The sequence below is a fragment of the Myotis davidii genome, unplaced genomic scaffold, assembly GCF_000327345.1.
Source record: "Myotis davidii unplaced genomic scaffold, ASM32734v1 scaffold472, whole genome shotgun sequence".
Classification (NCBI taxonomy): domain Eukaryota; kingdom Metazoa; phylum Chordata; class Mammalia; order Chiroptera; family Vespertilionidae; genus Myotis; species Myotis davidii.
In genome coordinates, this window is record NW_006283774.1 from 1,350,871 (window position 1) to 1,367,219 (window position 16,349).

The 16,349-nt window shown below is 55.6% G+C and overlaps 1 protein-coding gene across 1 annotated transcript in view; it reads left to right on the forward strand.

Moving 5' to 3' along the window:
* Positions 1-13,540, forward strand: part of VWC2 (von Willebrand factor C domain containing 2) — a 28,576-nt gene extending 15,036 nt beyond the window's left edge. Inside the window, exons 3-4 of the mRNA XM_006754022.2 lie at positions 735-864; positions 13,149-13,540. Of these exons, the coding sequence (XP_006754085.1) occupies positions 735-864; positions 13,149-13,300 (282 nt within the window). The 3' untranslated portion in view covers positions 13,301-13,540. The remainder of the gene's footprint in view (positions 1-734; positions 865-13,148) is intronic.
* The last annotated feature ends 2,809 nt before the right edge of the window (positions 13,541-16,349 follow it).

The window sequence follows — 16,349 nt, forward strand, 5'->3', positions numbered from 1 at the left end:
GGCGTTGTCCGAGCAGAGGCGCCTCCCTCCCGCTGTGCCTGCCCAGCCGCCCTTCCAGGCACAGCCCTGAGGCTGAGGGAGGGACCCAGACGGGAGCGGAGCTGAGGCTGCGCTGCACAGAGAAGGGCAGGGTCCCGCGGGGTGACAGGGAAGGGCCCACGGAGGCCTCAGAGGGGGCAGGGCCCACGCACTGGACGCCAGGAGCCGCCCTCGGGCTCAGCCTCCGGGCAGTGAGCACATGCCTCGCAGGGCGAGTTGGGAGCCCGCAGGCTATGGGGGACCTGCTTGGGCAGCTCCTAACTCGGTTTCCTCCCACCTCAGTGCCCCCCCACTGTCTTCCTCGGGCGCTCGCCAGGGTGCTGTGGGCTGGGTGGGGGCACAGGGGCCCGGGGAGGGGGCTTGTCCTGTCCACATGCTGAGTGGCAGGGGCTCCGTGGGCCGCAGCCTTTGTGTGATGTTTGCCCAAACCACAGTGTGTCCGCCAAAGCTGATGGGCTGCCCACTGGGAGCTGAGAGGGGAGAGACCGGGCCCACCTGTGTCTGCGCCCCAGGGCCCCGCACCCCAGGCCTGTGCCCCCTGAAAACCACGTGCCTGGGACCTGGGCTGTCTTCCCAGCGTCTGGGGAAGAGGGCAGGCTGTGTGGGAATAGGGGGGACGAGGGGTGGAGACACAGGCGTGTGTGGAGGGTGGGGTGCGGGAAGGACGGACTCCCTGACTGTGGCTTGTGTTGCAGGTGTCCCCGTGCGAGCGCTGCCGCTGCGAGGCCAGCGGGGAGGTGCTGTGCTCCGTGTCCGCGTGTCCCCAGACCGAGTGCGTGGACCCAGTGTACGAGCCTGACCAGTGCTGCCCCATCTGCAAAAATGGTAGGTGGTGCGCGCATCCACCACGGGGTGCGTGTCAGCGGGGTGCGCCTCTGTGCGCCCCTCCATCCGGTAGGGGTGGCGCGCATCCACCACGGGGTGCGTGTCAGCGGGGTGCGCCTCTGTGTGCCCCACCACTCAGAGTTCCCCCGTATTTCCTGGCGTGAAAGGTGTGGATACGGGAGGGGCCAGGTGTCCACACAGCAGGTGCACGTCTCTGTGACCTCCAGGCCCTGGGCTGCCGGGAGCCGCCCAGTAGGAGGAAGGAGTTCTCTGGTGGTGTTGTCCTTGCTGTTTTTAAAAATGTTTTTATTGATGTCAGAGAGGAAGGGAGAGGGAGAGAGAGGAACATCCATGATGGGAATCACTGATCGGCTGCCTCCTGCACGCCCCCCACGGGGACGGAGCCCGCACCCGGACCTCTGCCCCAACCCGAATGGAACCGTGACCTCCTGGTTCCCAGGTCGGTGCCCAAACATAGAGCCTTGGCTTCCAGCCCTCCCTGGTCGTCTTCTCACCTTGAAAGGGTAAACCGTTTGGAATTCTTGGTACAATTTTTGCTTGAAAAGTGAAGACAGTTTCTATGAGAACGGAGCGCTCTGCAGTGACTGAGTGGGATTGGTGACTAATTCACGGCCGCTGTCCACGCGCTCCCACACAGAACGCTCCCACAAAACACAATTAAACGCTGGCAGCTCACAGGTTACGGGACATCAACAACGGCGCCTTCTGTGACAGTAAACGCTCAGGTGGACTTGGCTGAGGGGACTAGGGCGGTCGGGGCTGGTGACCACCGTGGGGGCCCGGCCTTTGCCCACCCTCCGACGCCCTGACCTGCAGCGTTAAACAGCTCTTCCCCCGACGGAGGGGAATCGCCGCTCCCTCGCAGCTGCCAGAGTCGCTTACATCAGAGCAGCAAACATCTGGGGCCAAGAAAGCCTGGAACATAAATAAATGATCACTAAGCAAATGCGACTTCGTCTGTTCACTCGGTTGGCTTGGGTGGTTCCCTCTCTCGAGGGTTTTCTCTTGATAAAGTGGATGCTTGAGTGGCCGTGTCTTTGTTTCCCCCGAAGACGTGAACGGGGGGGTCAGGCTGACCTTCGAGGTTCCCGGTCACTCTGGTGGTGGGTGCGTGCAGAGGTGAGGTCCCAGGCCCGTCCCACCTGACCCCTCCGTCCTGGCTGCCTGTGGACGTGGGTGATCAGAGGTCCCAGGTCTGCACGCGGGCACCCACCGCTCCTGCATGTAGAGGGGACCCCCGGGGCCTGCGGGCCTGGCTCTGACTCTCCAAGGGGAACGGCTCCCCCAGGAGGGCGCCGCGTTCACAAAAGCACGCGGGCGCTGGTGACAAGGATGGATGGTCCCTCAGCTTCGCGGCCGCTGGGTGGCGGTTATCCACAGCGTTACTTCCACCAGGAAACCCAGGTGGCTGCTTTGGGAAGAAAATGAAAACGTATGTAACATTTTTAAGACAAATGCTGAGAACTCAGATTATTAGAGGCAAGTTCCTGGGGAATATGTGAGATGCACGGCTAAGAATTAGAGTCTGAGTTTTCCCTCCTGTGTATTTCAAAGAATAGGGTAAGATCACAATTTAACCACAGGTGGTGAGCTGGACAGAACTGCATGGTGTGTGTCTATGTGTGCCTATGATCTGTACACATATGTGCATGTGTATGTGCGTGTATTCATGTGTGTCTCTCTGTGTGTGTGTGCCTGAGTGTGCACATGTGTGTCTGTGCATGTGTGTGAGTCATATGAAGATCCTTCTCACCAGGAAAGGCTGGCTCCTATATGGCCTCACGTCAAATCTTTCCAAGATTAAGAGCCGCTGTTCATCATACAACGGTGTTGAGCTGGTGCAAAGCAGCCAGTCCACATATTTGGAAAAACATACATGCAAGGCATGTGTCTGGCAAATGACTACACAGTCCCAACACGCCAGAACCGCGTGGAGAGATAGAGAAATACAAGTGGAGTCCCAGCTCTCTTTGGGCCCATGTCCTCCTGGGCCTGCTGCTCAGGGGGACACGTTCCAACTGAGTTTCAGGTCCTGGGGCCACCCGCCCCCTTTCCCCCCACGACTGTAAGTTCTGTGGCCGGGCTGCTCCCGGGACAAAGATGCTGCAGGAAAACGGGGGCTCCCGTGAGTGGGATCAAAGGGTGCTGACTGCAGTGGCCACGAGGCGTCAGAGGAGCGTGGAGGAGGGACCGGACAGCACGCCATCTGAGCGCCTTGTGTCCGAGCAGGACTGTGGGGGCGACCTAACCCAACGGGCTCTGTGGCTGTGCTGTTGAATGTTTGGTCTCTTTGCTGATTTTCGGGGCGGAGTCTGTGTGGTGTCTGTGTGTGTGTGTGCAGGCGTGTGTGCAGGCATGTGGGCAGGCGTGTGGGCTGACATGTGGGCACTCGTGTGGGCTGGTGTGTGGGCACGCGTGTGGGCTGACATACTGCTGTTATAAGAGGCGGCGCTTGGTACCGACTTCACTGCGGGTGCAAAGGTGAATCGGTGCGTGGCCCCGGCCCCAGGAGCTCACCGACTGCGGCCCTGCAAACAGCGGTGTCTGTGCTTCACTGAAGGAAGAGGACGGGCGGGGGACCCCAGTAACATCGCGGGGAACACGCGTGGGTGGGGCCGCTGTTGGCCCTGGAATGACTTCACTGGGATGAACCCAGCAGTGACGCGATTGGGTCCAAGGCGGGACCTTTTTCTGATTCTCATCCGTAGCACCTGCTGTGCCACCAGGGCGCCTCTCACAGCGTCCGGTGTGACGACGCACTCGCTGCCCTTCGTGCGTGGGGGCGGAGCGGTGCTCGGGGTCAGTGTGACACAGCAGCGTCTCCGGCGCTGTTCTGCGCACACAGGCTCAGTCCCCTTAAAGGAGCACGCACGCTCTTGGTGTCTGAGAGCCGCTGGGGCGGGAAGAGCTATCGCACGCCCTGGGGGACCAGGAGGCCTTGGGGTGGCCTGCCCTGAACCCATCACTTTCTCAGCACCCCCAGGATCGGCGTCGGGGTGCAGACTGGCTCCCTGGCTGTGCCCGCTGCAGCCTGGCTTTTACTCACAGCATTGACGCTGGCGAGCACTCTGGCCGCCTCCAGCTCGCCCGTCTCGCTGCCCGCCGGGTGCGCCTCCTCGCTCACTGCAGGCGCGTCGCCTCCGGATCTGGCCCAGCTGGGCCCCGGCCCCTCCGCTCTCCAAGGATTCGCACATTAACCAACGGCACCAGGCCCAGCGCCGCGCCCCGGTGTCTGGCTCCTTCTCCGGCTGCTGGAATGAGCATCTCCCCAGACTCTCGTGCTCACTGCAGCCCGCGCCTCGCCCCACCGCCGGTCACAGCTGCCTCGGGGAGATGACTCCTGGTTAACTGTTCTCCTCCGCTGCTGCCTGGGGTCATGTTTACAGCCCGAGGCGGCGTGCGGTCTTCTCCCATGTCCTTGGCCTCCGGGCGTTGTTGGGGCTTCGGAAGCACGTCAGCGGAGAGTGTGGTGCGTGCAGCAGCCACTTGCTTTCCTGTGACTGCTCAGCTCAGCCCGCTGGGCCCCCTCTCAGAACCATGGGAGGAAGTCGGGGACTCCCTCCTTCTCTTCTGTCCTTGCAAGTTGTAGGGTTCGGGTTTATTTTCCTTCACAGTTTAAAAGACGTCGTTGCTGAGTAGGAGTCTCAGGACCGAGGAGCAGCTGTTTGCGTCAGAAAGGCTGCTCCGTGGGCGCCAGGGGCTGGGCGCTGCTGGAGTTCTCCCACCCCCTGCTCTCTGGGCCCCACCCCCTGTGGGATGTCCTGGGTGGGGTTTCAGAATCTGGGAAGTCACCTTGTCTGATCACTGGGGCTCCTGTCTGTTTGGCGAGTGGTAGTGACTCCTGCCTTCCGGAAAGTGTGCGCAGCCCCGTCCCCAGGAGGCGCTGTCTGTCTCCCCCGGTGCAGTGACGAGCGCCTGTCACGTCCTCAGGGAATAGCTCTCCTCATGGGCTAGAAGCTGCTCTGGCTCCAGGAGGTGCCCCCGGCCTGCTGCCCTGGGGTTCCCACAGCTTGATCGTCTGCGGGGCGACGGTGTCTTCACTCTGACTGCTCTTTGGGATTGTCACCATGGACTTCAGTGTGGATCTTCTTTCATTGAAATGTTACCCTTTGCTTTTGGAATGCTGATATTTTATTTATTTGTTTTTATATTTTCATTGATTTCAGAGAGGAAGGGAGAGGGAGAGAGAGAAACATCAGGGATGACAGAGAATCTTGGATCAGCTGCTTCCCACGCCCCCCTCCTGGGGCTCAAGCCCATAAGCCACAGCCCACAACGGGCCTGTGCCCTGGCCCGGAACCGAACTGTGACCTCCTGGCGCCGGCCAGGCTGCGGTGTTGAGGGTTTACGTGTCGGTTTTTTCAGTGGCAGCCGTACAGAGGGGCACTCCCCCGTCTGTGCACAGGATTTCAGGGCGACACGCGAACGTTGTGTCTGTGTAACAGTCATTTCACCTGCAGAAGAGCTGCGTTTTCAGGGGAGAAACGCCATCGGAGCACCTCGCTCACGGGCAAAGGGCTGCATTTGTGCTGCGCGGGCCCTCGCGGTAGAATCTATGGGGCAGACTTGGCTCAGTGTAAACAGACACCTGATGACGAGGCTGCTGTCCACTGACACAGACGCTCAGGCGGCATGACCTCCGGCTGCTGGACATGGGTGGGCACGGACGGGGGCCGAGCTTCTGCGACGGTGAACAACCCAACATCCTCTTCTGTCCACAAGATGGTCCAGCTCTCATTGCAGCATCCAGACGGCAAGGAAAGACTTGTTCCGAGAGAGGATCACGGGGGGCGGGATGGTGGCAGACGGGAGACGCCGTGACCAGGAGGCCTGCAGGCCTCGTCCGCTCGGCCGGTGGGCTCCTCTGAGGGACGGCGCCCAAGCAGAGGGAGCTGGTGTGGGAAGTGGGGCGAAGGGGGCAGGATGGGGTAGGAGACCACAGGACACATCTCCTGGGCCCAGCCTGTTCCGGGGGGAGGCGCTGAGCCCTCTACTTCTCCGGCAGATGGTGTCCCAGCGTCCAGGGCCCCAGAGGGAAGCTAACACAGCTTCTTCTGAGTTTCTGGCGTTGAAAACAATTCAGCTAACCATGGAGGAAAGGGAATTTGAAGGGTCTGCGCCTGCTCACGGGAAACGGGCACCGGTGTGTCTCCCCCCAGCCCTGCAGGAGGGAGGGAGCCTTTGCAGCCAGCGTTTCCAGAGCACAGCAGGGTGTGTGCACGTGTCTGTGCGCACGTGTGTGCGTGCACACGTGTGTGCAAGCATGTGGGGAGGGGCCTTGACCTCCAGATAAAATTCATGCTGGCGAGATATTCTCAAGTTGTATTAGCTTCTTGACAGTAAGCTCCCCAGTGACCGTTAAGCTTCCCCCGGCCACATGTCCAGCCCTGGACGCTCCATTAGCCGCAGGGTTGAAAGTGGCAGGACAGAAAGTGGCCGTGCCCAGGGAGGCCCATCTCCCAGAGTTCCACGGAGAAGGACGTTTCCAGAATCGTCACTGCAGACCCGTCGGTCCTGAGTTGGAAATGCGCAGACTCCCGGGCACCCAGTGGCAGTGTCAGGAGTAGAGACGCAGAAATGCGGAAGGTGGGCGATGCGTTTCCTGAGGGACTGCACTGGGCATGCGAGGTGCTCAGGTGAACTCCGGGGCTCAGCCCGGGCACTGCAGGAGGGGCCTGGGGTCTGTGGAGAGAAGTGTGGGCGGGCCCAGCAGGGTGAGGGCGGGACGATTTGGATGTGTTGGGTTCTGTATGCCAGCAGAGGTCCATGGGACACTGTCCAGCTGGTGGTTGGGGTCTGGAAGTCAGAGGGGGCCCTGGCCAGGGGGGTGAATGTGGAAGTGACCTTTGGGTCATCCTGCCCAGAGGCCAGGTGTTGGCCGTTATCTTGGGCAAAGTCATTGGTTGGCTGAGATCAGCAGGGTCCCCTGGGCCCTCGCTGGTGGGTAGGATTTGGGACTGAGGTGGGCTTGTTCTTCTCCCAGACGTTCCCCTCTGCTCCATGACCAGGGCTGTTCCGTGACCAGGCCTGTTTATTCCATGACCAGGGCCGTTCTGTGACCAGGGCTGTTCTGTGACCAGGCCTGTTTATTCCATGACCAGGGCCGTTCTGTGACTAGGGCTGTTCCATGACCAGGGATGATCCATGACCAGGGCCGTTCTGTGACCAGAGCTGCTCCGTGACCAGGGCTGTTTATTCCATGAGCAGGGCCGCTCCGTGACCAGGGCTGTTTATTCCATGAGCAGGGCCGTTCCGTGACCAGGGCCACTCCGTGACCAGAGCTGCTCCGTGAACAGGGCTGTTTATTCCGTGACGAGGGCTGTTTATTCCGTGACCAGGGCCGCTCTGTGACCAGGGCTGTTTATTCCGTGAGGAGAGCTGCTCCGTGAGCTGACATTCTGATTTACTGATGATCTCCACAAGTTCTGTGGGCCTTGGGCGGACGTCAAGGTTGACTTGGTGCAGCTTATTGGGAGGTTCCGGTGCCTTCTATCTTTCTTCCCGGCGGCTAATTCATTTCCAGGAGGGACTCTGCGGGAAGACAATCCCCCAATTACATGGAGAGTGAACCTGGGCAGGAAGTGTCCCTCACACATGAAGAACCCCAGGCCGGAAGCAGATCCAGAGCTGAGAGGGGGGCCCAGTGATGTCCGTGTGCCCAGCAGCGGGGGGAGGGGGGGGCGGGGGGGGAAGCTGAGTACCCCAAGGATTCGCTAGCCCTACTAAGTGTCAGAGTCTGTGCTGTGTGCTGAAGCATCAACAGAAAATATGCTGGGTTCTGGTCACAGGGCAGGTGGAGCTGAAGTCCATGAAACTCCTAGTATAAATGCAAAAGACGGGAGACACGTATGTATATGGACATAGAGTTTGCGTTGCTTTTGAAATATGTAGCCTCGTTTGAAAGAAAAACAAAGTCCCTTAGGTTCTAGAATGAAGAGAGAGGTGTAAGCCAGGGTAATGTTGGGCCGTTAGGCCGCAGTGACACGGCCTGGCTAGGGCCCCCGGGGACTGTGCGATGGTCCCTCGTGGGGGCCAGGGACGGGAAGAGTCGATGTTGATGTCGCTGAGCCTGAAGGTCAGCAGCGTTCCTGCACCAGGGACAGCCGGTCAGAAAGTGTAATAAGCCGGGCGACTGAGTGCTTCATTGTCACCCGAAGGACAGGTGAAACTGTCTGAATATTTTTACTCCCTTTTCCACGCTTAATTTGTTATAATGACCATTCGGTGTTAAACCCAAAGAAACACCAAGTTGAAGCTTTTACAATGGCGTGATGACCAAATTCCTTATGTAAGAAATCAAAGGTCTTGCATTGCTTCAGAGGAAAATACAGCTTTGGGTTACCCATCCCTGGGGATGAAAGGGGAACTTGGCCCTGGTTGGGTGGTTCAATGGTTGGAGCGCTGTCCAATGCACCAAAAAGTTGTGGGTTCCACCCCAGTCAGGGCCCCTGCAAGAGGCAACCAATGGACGTCTCTCTCTCTCTCTCTCTCTCTCTCTCTCTCTCTCTCCCCTTCCTTCCATCCCTCCTTCCCTCTCTCTGGTATCAATAAAAACATTAAACGGGAGCATGTAGACCAGTGGTTCTCAACTTTCCTAATGCTGCGACCCTTTAATACAGTTCCTCATGTTGTGGTGACCCCCAATTTCATTGTTACAAATTGAACATAATTAAAGCATAGTGATTCATCACAAAAAAATATGTAATTATATATGTGTTTTCCGATGGTCTTAGGCGACCCCTGTGAAAGGGTCGTTCGACCCCCGAAGGGGCCGCGACCCACAGGTTGAGAACCGCTGGCGTAGATTATATTGACCAGAAGCCAGAGAAAGGGACTTTGTCAGGTCATCTGTCTTCATTCTGAGTTTAACCACAGCCTGGGATGCTGTCCCAGCCTAATCCCATGTGGCACCAGCCCATCGCCCTTGACCTGGGTGGGGTGTTTCATCTAGGCAACTCAGAATTGTGTTCACGTCTGTGAAACCAAACTGGTAACAGAGGATTGAAGAAGATACATTGAGAGAGAAATGTGTGGGTGGACGGTTTTCATTCATATTTTTACTCTTCAAGTCATGCTTTTGTCTGCAGCTTTTATTCAAACCCTATTTAAAAACTGTGATCACGTGAGCACAGACTTTATACAAATATTTTGGGGCCTGGCAAAATCTTCCAGAATTTTGGTATGCAAAAGATATATGTCTGTATGCACTCTGAGCAAGAAACCACACCACTCTTTTTTTTTTTTTATATATATATTTTATTGATTCTTTACAGAGAGGAAGGGAGAGAGATAGACAGTTAGGAACATCGATGAGAGAGAAACATCGATCAGCTACCTCCTGCACATCTCCCACTGGGGATGTGCCCGCAACCCAGTTACATGCCCTTGACCGGAATCGAACCTGGGACCCTTCAGTCCCCAGGCCGATGCTCTATCCACTGAGCCAAACCGGTCTCGGCCACACCACTCTTTATATAAGTAGTTTATTCTTCTCAGAGAGCATTTAGGTCACAGGTTCATACTACCTGTGTTCTGCCCTCGAACAACATTTGAAATACATGAGAATGTGTGCACAATTTACTGCTAAGGAATATAGCCAATAATTGCTGGAATTATTAGCCTTTGAAGTCCAAGTCACTTGCTTTGTGTGACAGGAGAAACTGGCTTTTCAGAGGATGACATGTGGCAACTATTGAAGTGAGTTGAGAACCTTAACAAAAATGGCCCAATTCTTTTCAAATACTTTGATTAAACATACTCCATAGAGATGGGAGGCCTCTAGCGAAGAATTGCTGCTGCGATGCGCATTGAGGGACATTTAAGCAGCCAGAGCTCTGTGCGGCTCCGTGGGCAGGTAAATGTTCCCCAGGCCACCTGCGTAATCGGACTTAATGACACGGAGACATTCTTGGATTAATTGCTGGAAACGTGTCTATCTTTTGCAAAAACTGTTATTAAAGCAAGGATGCTGGGCTATTTCTCTCCCACTGTGTGGACCCCTCGGAACACGGGGCCGCCCGGCTGCCTGTCAAGGCCCCTGCCGCCTTCCCGCACGTGGCCCGCCCCAGGACAGGTGCCTGAACAGGGCGATTGCTCTTTGGTCGGTGGTAGCATCAGTCTCGGAAGTTCCTTTCTTACGTGGCTTGTGGATGGATCCACGTTTCTTTGAACACTGAATGCAAACTATTAGACTCGCCATCATGTTCTAGGACAGCGGTCACCAACCCTTGGTCCGCGGGCCACTGGTGGTCTGTGAGGTGCGCAAGGTTGGCGACCGCTGTTCTAGAACTTTGGAGAAGAGGCTGCGGGCGCATCCCCCGCCCTGAGCGTGGAGAACTCTAGTACCGGGGAAGCCAGGGTTCTGGGCAGCACCTGCTTGACGGGGTGCTCTGACCTGTCAGCCCCGCGTCTGGGCCCCACAGAGCTCGGCTCCAGCCGGGACACACCGTCGGCCGGTCAACCAGGAACTGGAGGGCGGGCTGCGGCCAGCAGTCAGGCTGCCCACTGCCCACAGCAGCACGGATTGTGCTCCAGCAAAACCACGTGGAAGGTGAGAAGGAATGAATCCCTTTTCCCTGGATGGCTGCGGTCTTATCTCGAGGTAACACTGGTGGCTTGTCAGAGCTCAGGGAAGGGGGAGGGTTAATTAGTAAGAGATGCACATCGCTTGTGCGAAAGCAGACGCCAGGTTTGGGTCTCTTTTGCCAAATGAATTTCGTGTAAATTTCAAAATATCAATCACAGGTTCATTTCCTTGGTCGCAGACCAGCCGGCGAGGGACAGTGTGAGGGCGGTGCTGACGGGCTCTTGTGCGAGGAGTTTGGAAGGTCAGGGCACTTCCTCATGGTGGGCAGCTGGTTGGGTTCCATGGAAAACACACTGCCTTTCGTTGGAAAGACGGTTTTCTTTTCTCGGTCTGCCTCAGTGTGGTGACCAGGAGGGGCCTCCGTCGTCCCTCATTTGTAAGGTGGGAGAATAACGGGGCTGCAAAGGTTGTTTAAGCCCCCCCTCCTTCCGGGGCGCAGCACCTGCTGTTAGGGCACCGGGCGCAGCACCTGCTGTTAGGGCACCGGGCGCAGCACCTGCTGTTAGGGCACTGGGCTCGCTGGGCTTCGAGGAAAGGCGTCTGGGAGAACCTCCGCGCTCGCTGGGCAGCCCGGCCTGGAGGGCCTGGAGCGGGAAGAAGCTGGTGCTATTGTTTCAGAAGCCCTGACACTTTATCCTATTTTAAGACCCTCCTCCTCCTCCCGCTTTCTGACAGCCCGACCCTGCCTTCAGCCATCACCTGTCAACAGCTTTACTCAGTGCGAAGAAACGGGGCCTAATTACCTGGAAAGCGGGTCTCTTAATCGCCAGGTGGAGCGGCTTTCCTTGCCCCCCACCCGTCTGTCTCAGGGTCTGCCAGACCTGCTAAGCCCGCTTCGAACCCGAGTCCCCCCTCCCAGCAGGTGCTTCCTCTGCGCTCCGTGCACCAGCGGTCCCGGCTCCGCCCGGTTCCCGGGACGGGCCTGGCGGTTCAGACGCGTTTAACCACCTCCATTCCTCTGGACCCGCGGGGGCAGAGCTCTCCACTCCAGAGCCACCTCTGCAGACGTGGCCGTGACGCCCAAGGAACTGGAGCGAAGGCGTGGCCACCAGCATCCTCCGCGGGGTCCTGACCATCAAATGAGAGGAAAAGCTGGACAACACGGCTTCTCTGGGCTCACTCACCAGCCTCCTGCTGGGCCACTGACCTTCCCCGGCCTCCGGGGACCCTTTCCAAGGTCAAGGACAGAGTCAGGAAGAACGATCGTCTGTGACTGTCCTGGTTGATCTGTTGCTGGGGCGACACGGAACCACAAACTGTCTAGGCCTCACTTTTCCCTGGTGAGTGGTCACTGTTTTGGCATCAGTTGCCGTATTTAAACCTTTGTTGTTTTCTTTCCTTTTTAAAAATATATTTTTATTGATGTCAGAGAAGAAGGGAGAGGGAGAGAGAGAAAGAAACATCAATGATGAGAGAGAATCACTGATCAGCTGCCTCCTGCACGCCCCACACTGGGGATCAAGCCTGCAACCCAGGCCTGTGCCCTTGACTGGGATCGAACCCTGACCTCCTGGTTCATAGGTCAGCGCTCAACCACTGAACCATGCCAGCCGGGTGTTGTTGTTTTGAAATAGGTAGAGATTTCCAATGGTGCCGCCATCATTTCCCTGCCCCTCCCCCACGCGCCGCTCGCTCCCCCTCTCCCCCCTCGCTGAGTCGTGCAGTGTGGCTGAAAGCCTGGACTGGGTCGAGTGGGCTCAGTGTCCTGTAGCCGTTAGTAGACACGTTTCCTTCCCTGGCTTTCGCCTGGACCCTGCAGGCGCCGTGATGAAGCATTCGGGTGGCGAGCACTCGCAGACGCAGACGCAGACACTCCAGGCAGAGGCAGGAGGTGAGAACCAGAGCGCACTGCCCAGGGTCGAGGTCAGGCGGCCTCATGTCAGCCGCAGTAACGGCAGGCATCTCCGTCCTAGAGGGAGGCTGGCAGCTGAACCGGGTGTGTGGGCACAGCGTCGAACTGTTTCAACTCCTTGGGCACCTTGCTGACGGTGGCGTCTCCCTGTCCGCGGCCTCACCTGAAGGTGGACGTGGCCCTGTGGGGGTTGAGGGGCTCACGGTGGATGTTGGTGGAGGATCCCCAGGTCCTCACGGGCACCTGTGGCGGATGCAGCCGGGAGCGTGTGCGGACGGCGGGTCTCAGCTGGGGTCCCAGAGCAGCCTGGGCACCACCCGGGAATTGGATTCCAAAGCCAGTTTCAAGCTGTGACTGCGGAGCTGGGGGGCTGGGCCCGAGACACGTGTGAAGAGCCCTCCAGGCGGCTGGTTCGCCTCTGACGTCCGCAAAGCCGCCCGCGTGCTGTGGCAGCTGCGCGGGACACGGGTTGTTTCAAGCAGCTCGCTGTGCTCAACTCTCACTCGGAAAAGTGCCTGAAGAATAAGACTGGTTCTCGGAAGCCACGGTTAATTATGTTTTTTCTAAGATGATGTAGAATTAATTAGCTCGAATGACTGCAGACTTGGCCTATGGGTAAGTCAGGCCCCCAGATGGGATAATCTGTTAGTGAACAGTTTTTAAATAACATTGGTTACATTTCAGGGAGAGCGTGGGGTGCTGCCCCTTCACTTAGGACTTCTCTGTCCTTCGTGAGAGTGACAGACGTGGACGGGAAGCCAGCGCCTGACTGAACCCACCGCGTGTTTCTGTATCGCGCGCGACTAACATGTCTCTGTGTTTCAGGTCCCAACTGCTTTGCAGAAACCGCCGTCATCCCCGCTGGGCGAGAGGTGAAGACGGATGAGTGCACCGTCTGCCACTGCACCTACGAGGAGGGCACGTGGCGGGTCGAGCGGCAGGCCACGTGCACCCGACATGAGTGCCGGCAGCGGTAGGCCCCGGCCGCACGGGAACGCCAGCTCCTTCTGGAACACTTCCCTGCTGCGAACATTCCAGGGGACTCTGGGAAGTGCCACCCAAAAGGAGACTTTTGATGAGGAACAATGGGGGATTGTCGGGACTTTTGCTTTTCTTGGTAACAATTACTGCAAGAGAAGGAAGTGGATATAGTTCAGAACATCACCGAGAACTCTGGGCAGGAAGCCCCTCTCTCAATAAACGTGCTATTTTCCGAGCAAGTGCAGTCAAGTCCACTGTTCTCTGTGCGATGGATTTCTATCCCCCGTCAGAGAGCTCACCGCTGTTTTCGATAGACACAGGTTAAGATGCTGTGCTGCCCACCGTCCGCACTGTGCACCTTTTCAGTTCTGTCCCCATCACGTGACATTGTTAGGGGCTGATCCTCCTCCACATCTCGGAATGCTGTACCCATGAGCAGGTCATGAAATAATGGGGCTGATTTCTCCTGGGGCCCTACCCACATGCGGTTTCCTTTCAGAGGTATAGCTAGTGTCTGTCCTTAGAAGGTCCGGTGTGATTCACACAAATGTAATGTTCCCGTCTTGCACTTTATTGCTGTTGTCACCTCCATGCTCTGTCGCTTGAAAAATGCAGGTGTCAGGTAACTAACGGGCACTTTTTCTGTCCATCTGAAGCACCCTGCTGGATGGACACACACATGTTTCATTTTCACTGACATTACTTTGTCTCCTCATCATGAATTTGAATTGTCCCCTAGACCGAGGAGCAGGGTGAGCTGGACAGCTTGCACCATTGTTCCGTCCAGCTGAAGCAGGCAGGAAAATAGGGATTCCCTTGACTGACTGGAGGGGGGTTAAGGCAGATGAACTCCTGATTGAGTCTATGCCTGAAGTCTGAATGGGCACAGAAACCCCAGCGCTCCATTCAGTGGACTCACACTTCTCCTCAGAATGACCACAGCTTCGGCCCTAAATTACGATTACCCAGAATTCCAAAGATACAGCACATTATCAAAGCTGAGGAGGCCCCCAGGCCTATGAGACAAGCTGGACACAGAGGGCAGAAACCAAGAACAACAGGGGCAGAGTGACAGGGTCTCCGAAGAGTGGAATCATCAGAACCCACGCAAGATAACAGCGCTGTGCTCAAGGAGGTACCGGATAAACATGCAAATCTCAGCAGAGTCTTAGAAACCTAACGGGCCAGTCAAATGGGAAAGAACCAAATAAGAGTTTGGAACTGAGCCAAAACCGGTTTGGCTCGGTGAATAGAGCGTTGGCCTGTGGACTGAAGGGTCCCAGGTTCAATTCCGGTCAAGGGCATGTACCTTGGTTGCGGGCACATCCCCAGTAGGAGGTGTGCAGGAGGCAGCTGGTCGATGTTTCTCTCTCATCGATGTTTCTAGCTCTCTGTCCCTCTCCCTTCCTCTCTGTGGAAAATCAATAAAAATATATATTAAAAAAAAGAATTTGGAACTGAACAACACAATAACTAAGATTAAAGATTCAGTTGAATGAGTTTAACAACATATTAGACATAGTTTAAGAGAAAATGGTGAACTTGAAGACAGAGCACCAACAAGAAGCACATGTAGAAAATGCATAAGGAAGCACAAGAGAGTAAAGAATGTGGTGAGCTTTTAAAGCTACAGAGGGAGAGAATGGGGAGAATGGAGCAGAAGCAACACTGAATAGGTAATGGCTGATAGTCCTCTGAAGCTGATGGACCACGTGCAGTGAAGAGTTCCAGAGTAGCACCACTACAGTGAAATAAGGGAAATGAAAATCCCAAGCAGCCAGAAGACAAGTACTGATTCCATTCACAAACAATTATAATGATATGGTATCCAAAGGAACCACGGAATTCTGGAGACAGTTGGATATTTTCAACGTGCATGAGGAAAATAACTGCTAATGTAGAATTCTAGACACAGAAATAGCACCTATAGATCGCTACAGTATCCACAGGTGCCCCATCAAGTCTCATGTGGAGGCTTCCATCGTTTTTACAAACAGTGTGAAAGTCATAGTATAGTTTTACTCCCTTGGCCTCTTTCTTACACATCTGTTGTTTAGATGTATTTTAATTCTGTGTATTTTAAATCTGACAAGTCTTTACTTTTATTTTTCTAATAGCCGCTATTGATTTAGCTATATCCCCATATTTGTGATTTGATTTCTTCTTTCACTTTTTATTGCAGATTATTTTCTTCTGCCTAAAGAATACTGAAAATGTCTTTATGTTGACTGCATTCTTAAAGGACAAGGTTATAAAATGGTGAAGGACCAACAGTTATTTTATCTTGATAAGGATGTATGCTATAATTTATAGGGTGATATTTTTACATTTAACTGGTGGAATGAAAAGGAGACAAAATAATAATAAAAGATATAGAAGACCTGAATATTATAATTAACAAAGTTGACCTAGTGGACAGGTACATAATTCTTCTTGAAAAAATTATGGGATACGTATTTTTTAAAGTATATGTGGAAAATTTATAAACAAAGACTTTATGCTGAGCCATAGTACATTATAAAGAACTGACACCACACAGAATGTAAATCCTGACGCCAGTTCAGTTAGATTATACGTCATGAGAAAAGCCAAACAAAAGCTCTTCCTATGTTGCAAATTAAGAAATAGAATTCTAAATGTCCCTGGGACAAAGGAGATGCCACAATAAAAACTGTAACCCTAATGCCCTCGATCATGAACAAAACGAGAGGGCAGGTACGAGTAGCCAGTGTTGGGAATGGAAGGGGAGGCGTCTCTGCAGACATGGCGTCAGAGCTCACGGCAGTGGCTGTGGAGGCAGCAGCGGGTCACCAGGCCCCTTGCTCCTCACATGGGAAGACAGGCGCTTGTCAGAGCTGTGACACCTTCACTCCCTGCCATCCCCAGCGCCTCCTACAGTGGGCGCTGCAGCCTCCCATCCACTTTTACCCCAGGACACGCAGAGGATGGGTGGCACTCCTCCGTCCCAGGTGCCAGGGCATGGCATGGAGGTTCCCCTGGATGGCGGGGGTCAGCCCCTGTACAGTCCCCTCCTTTTGACCGCTG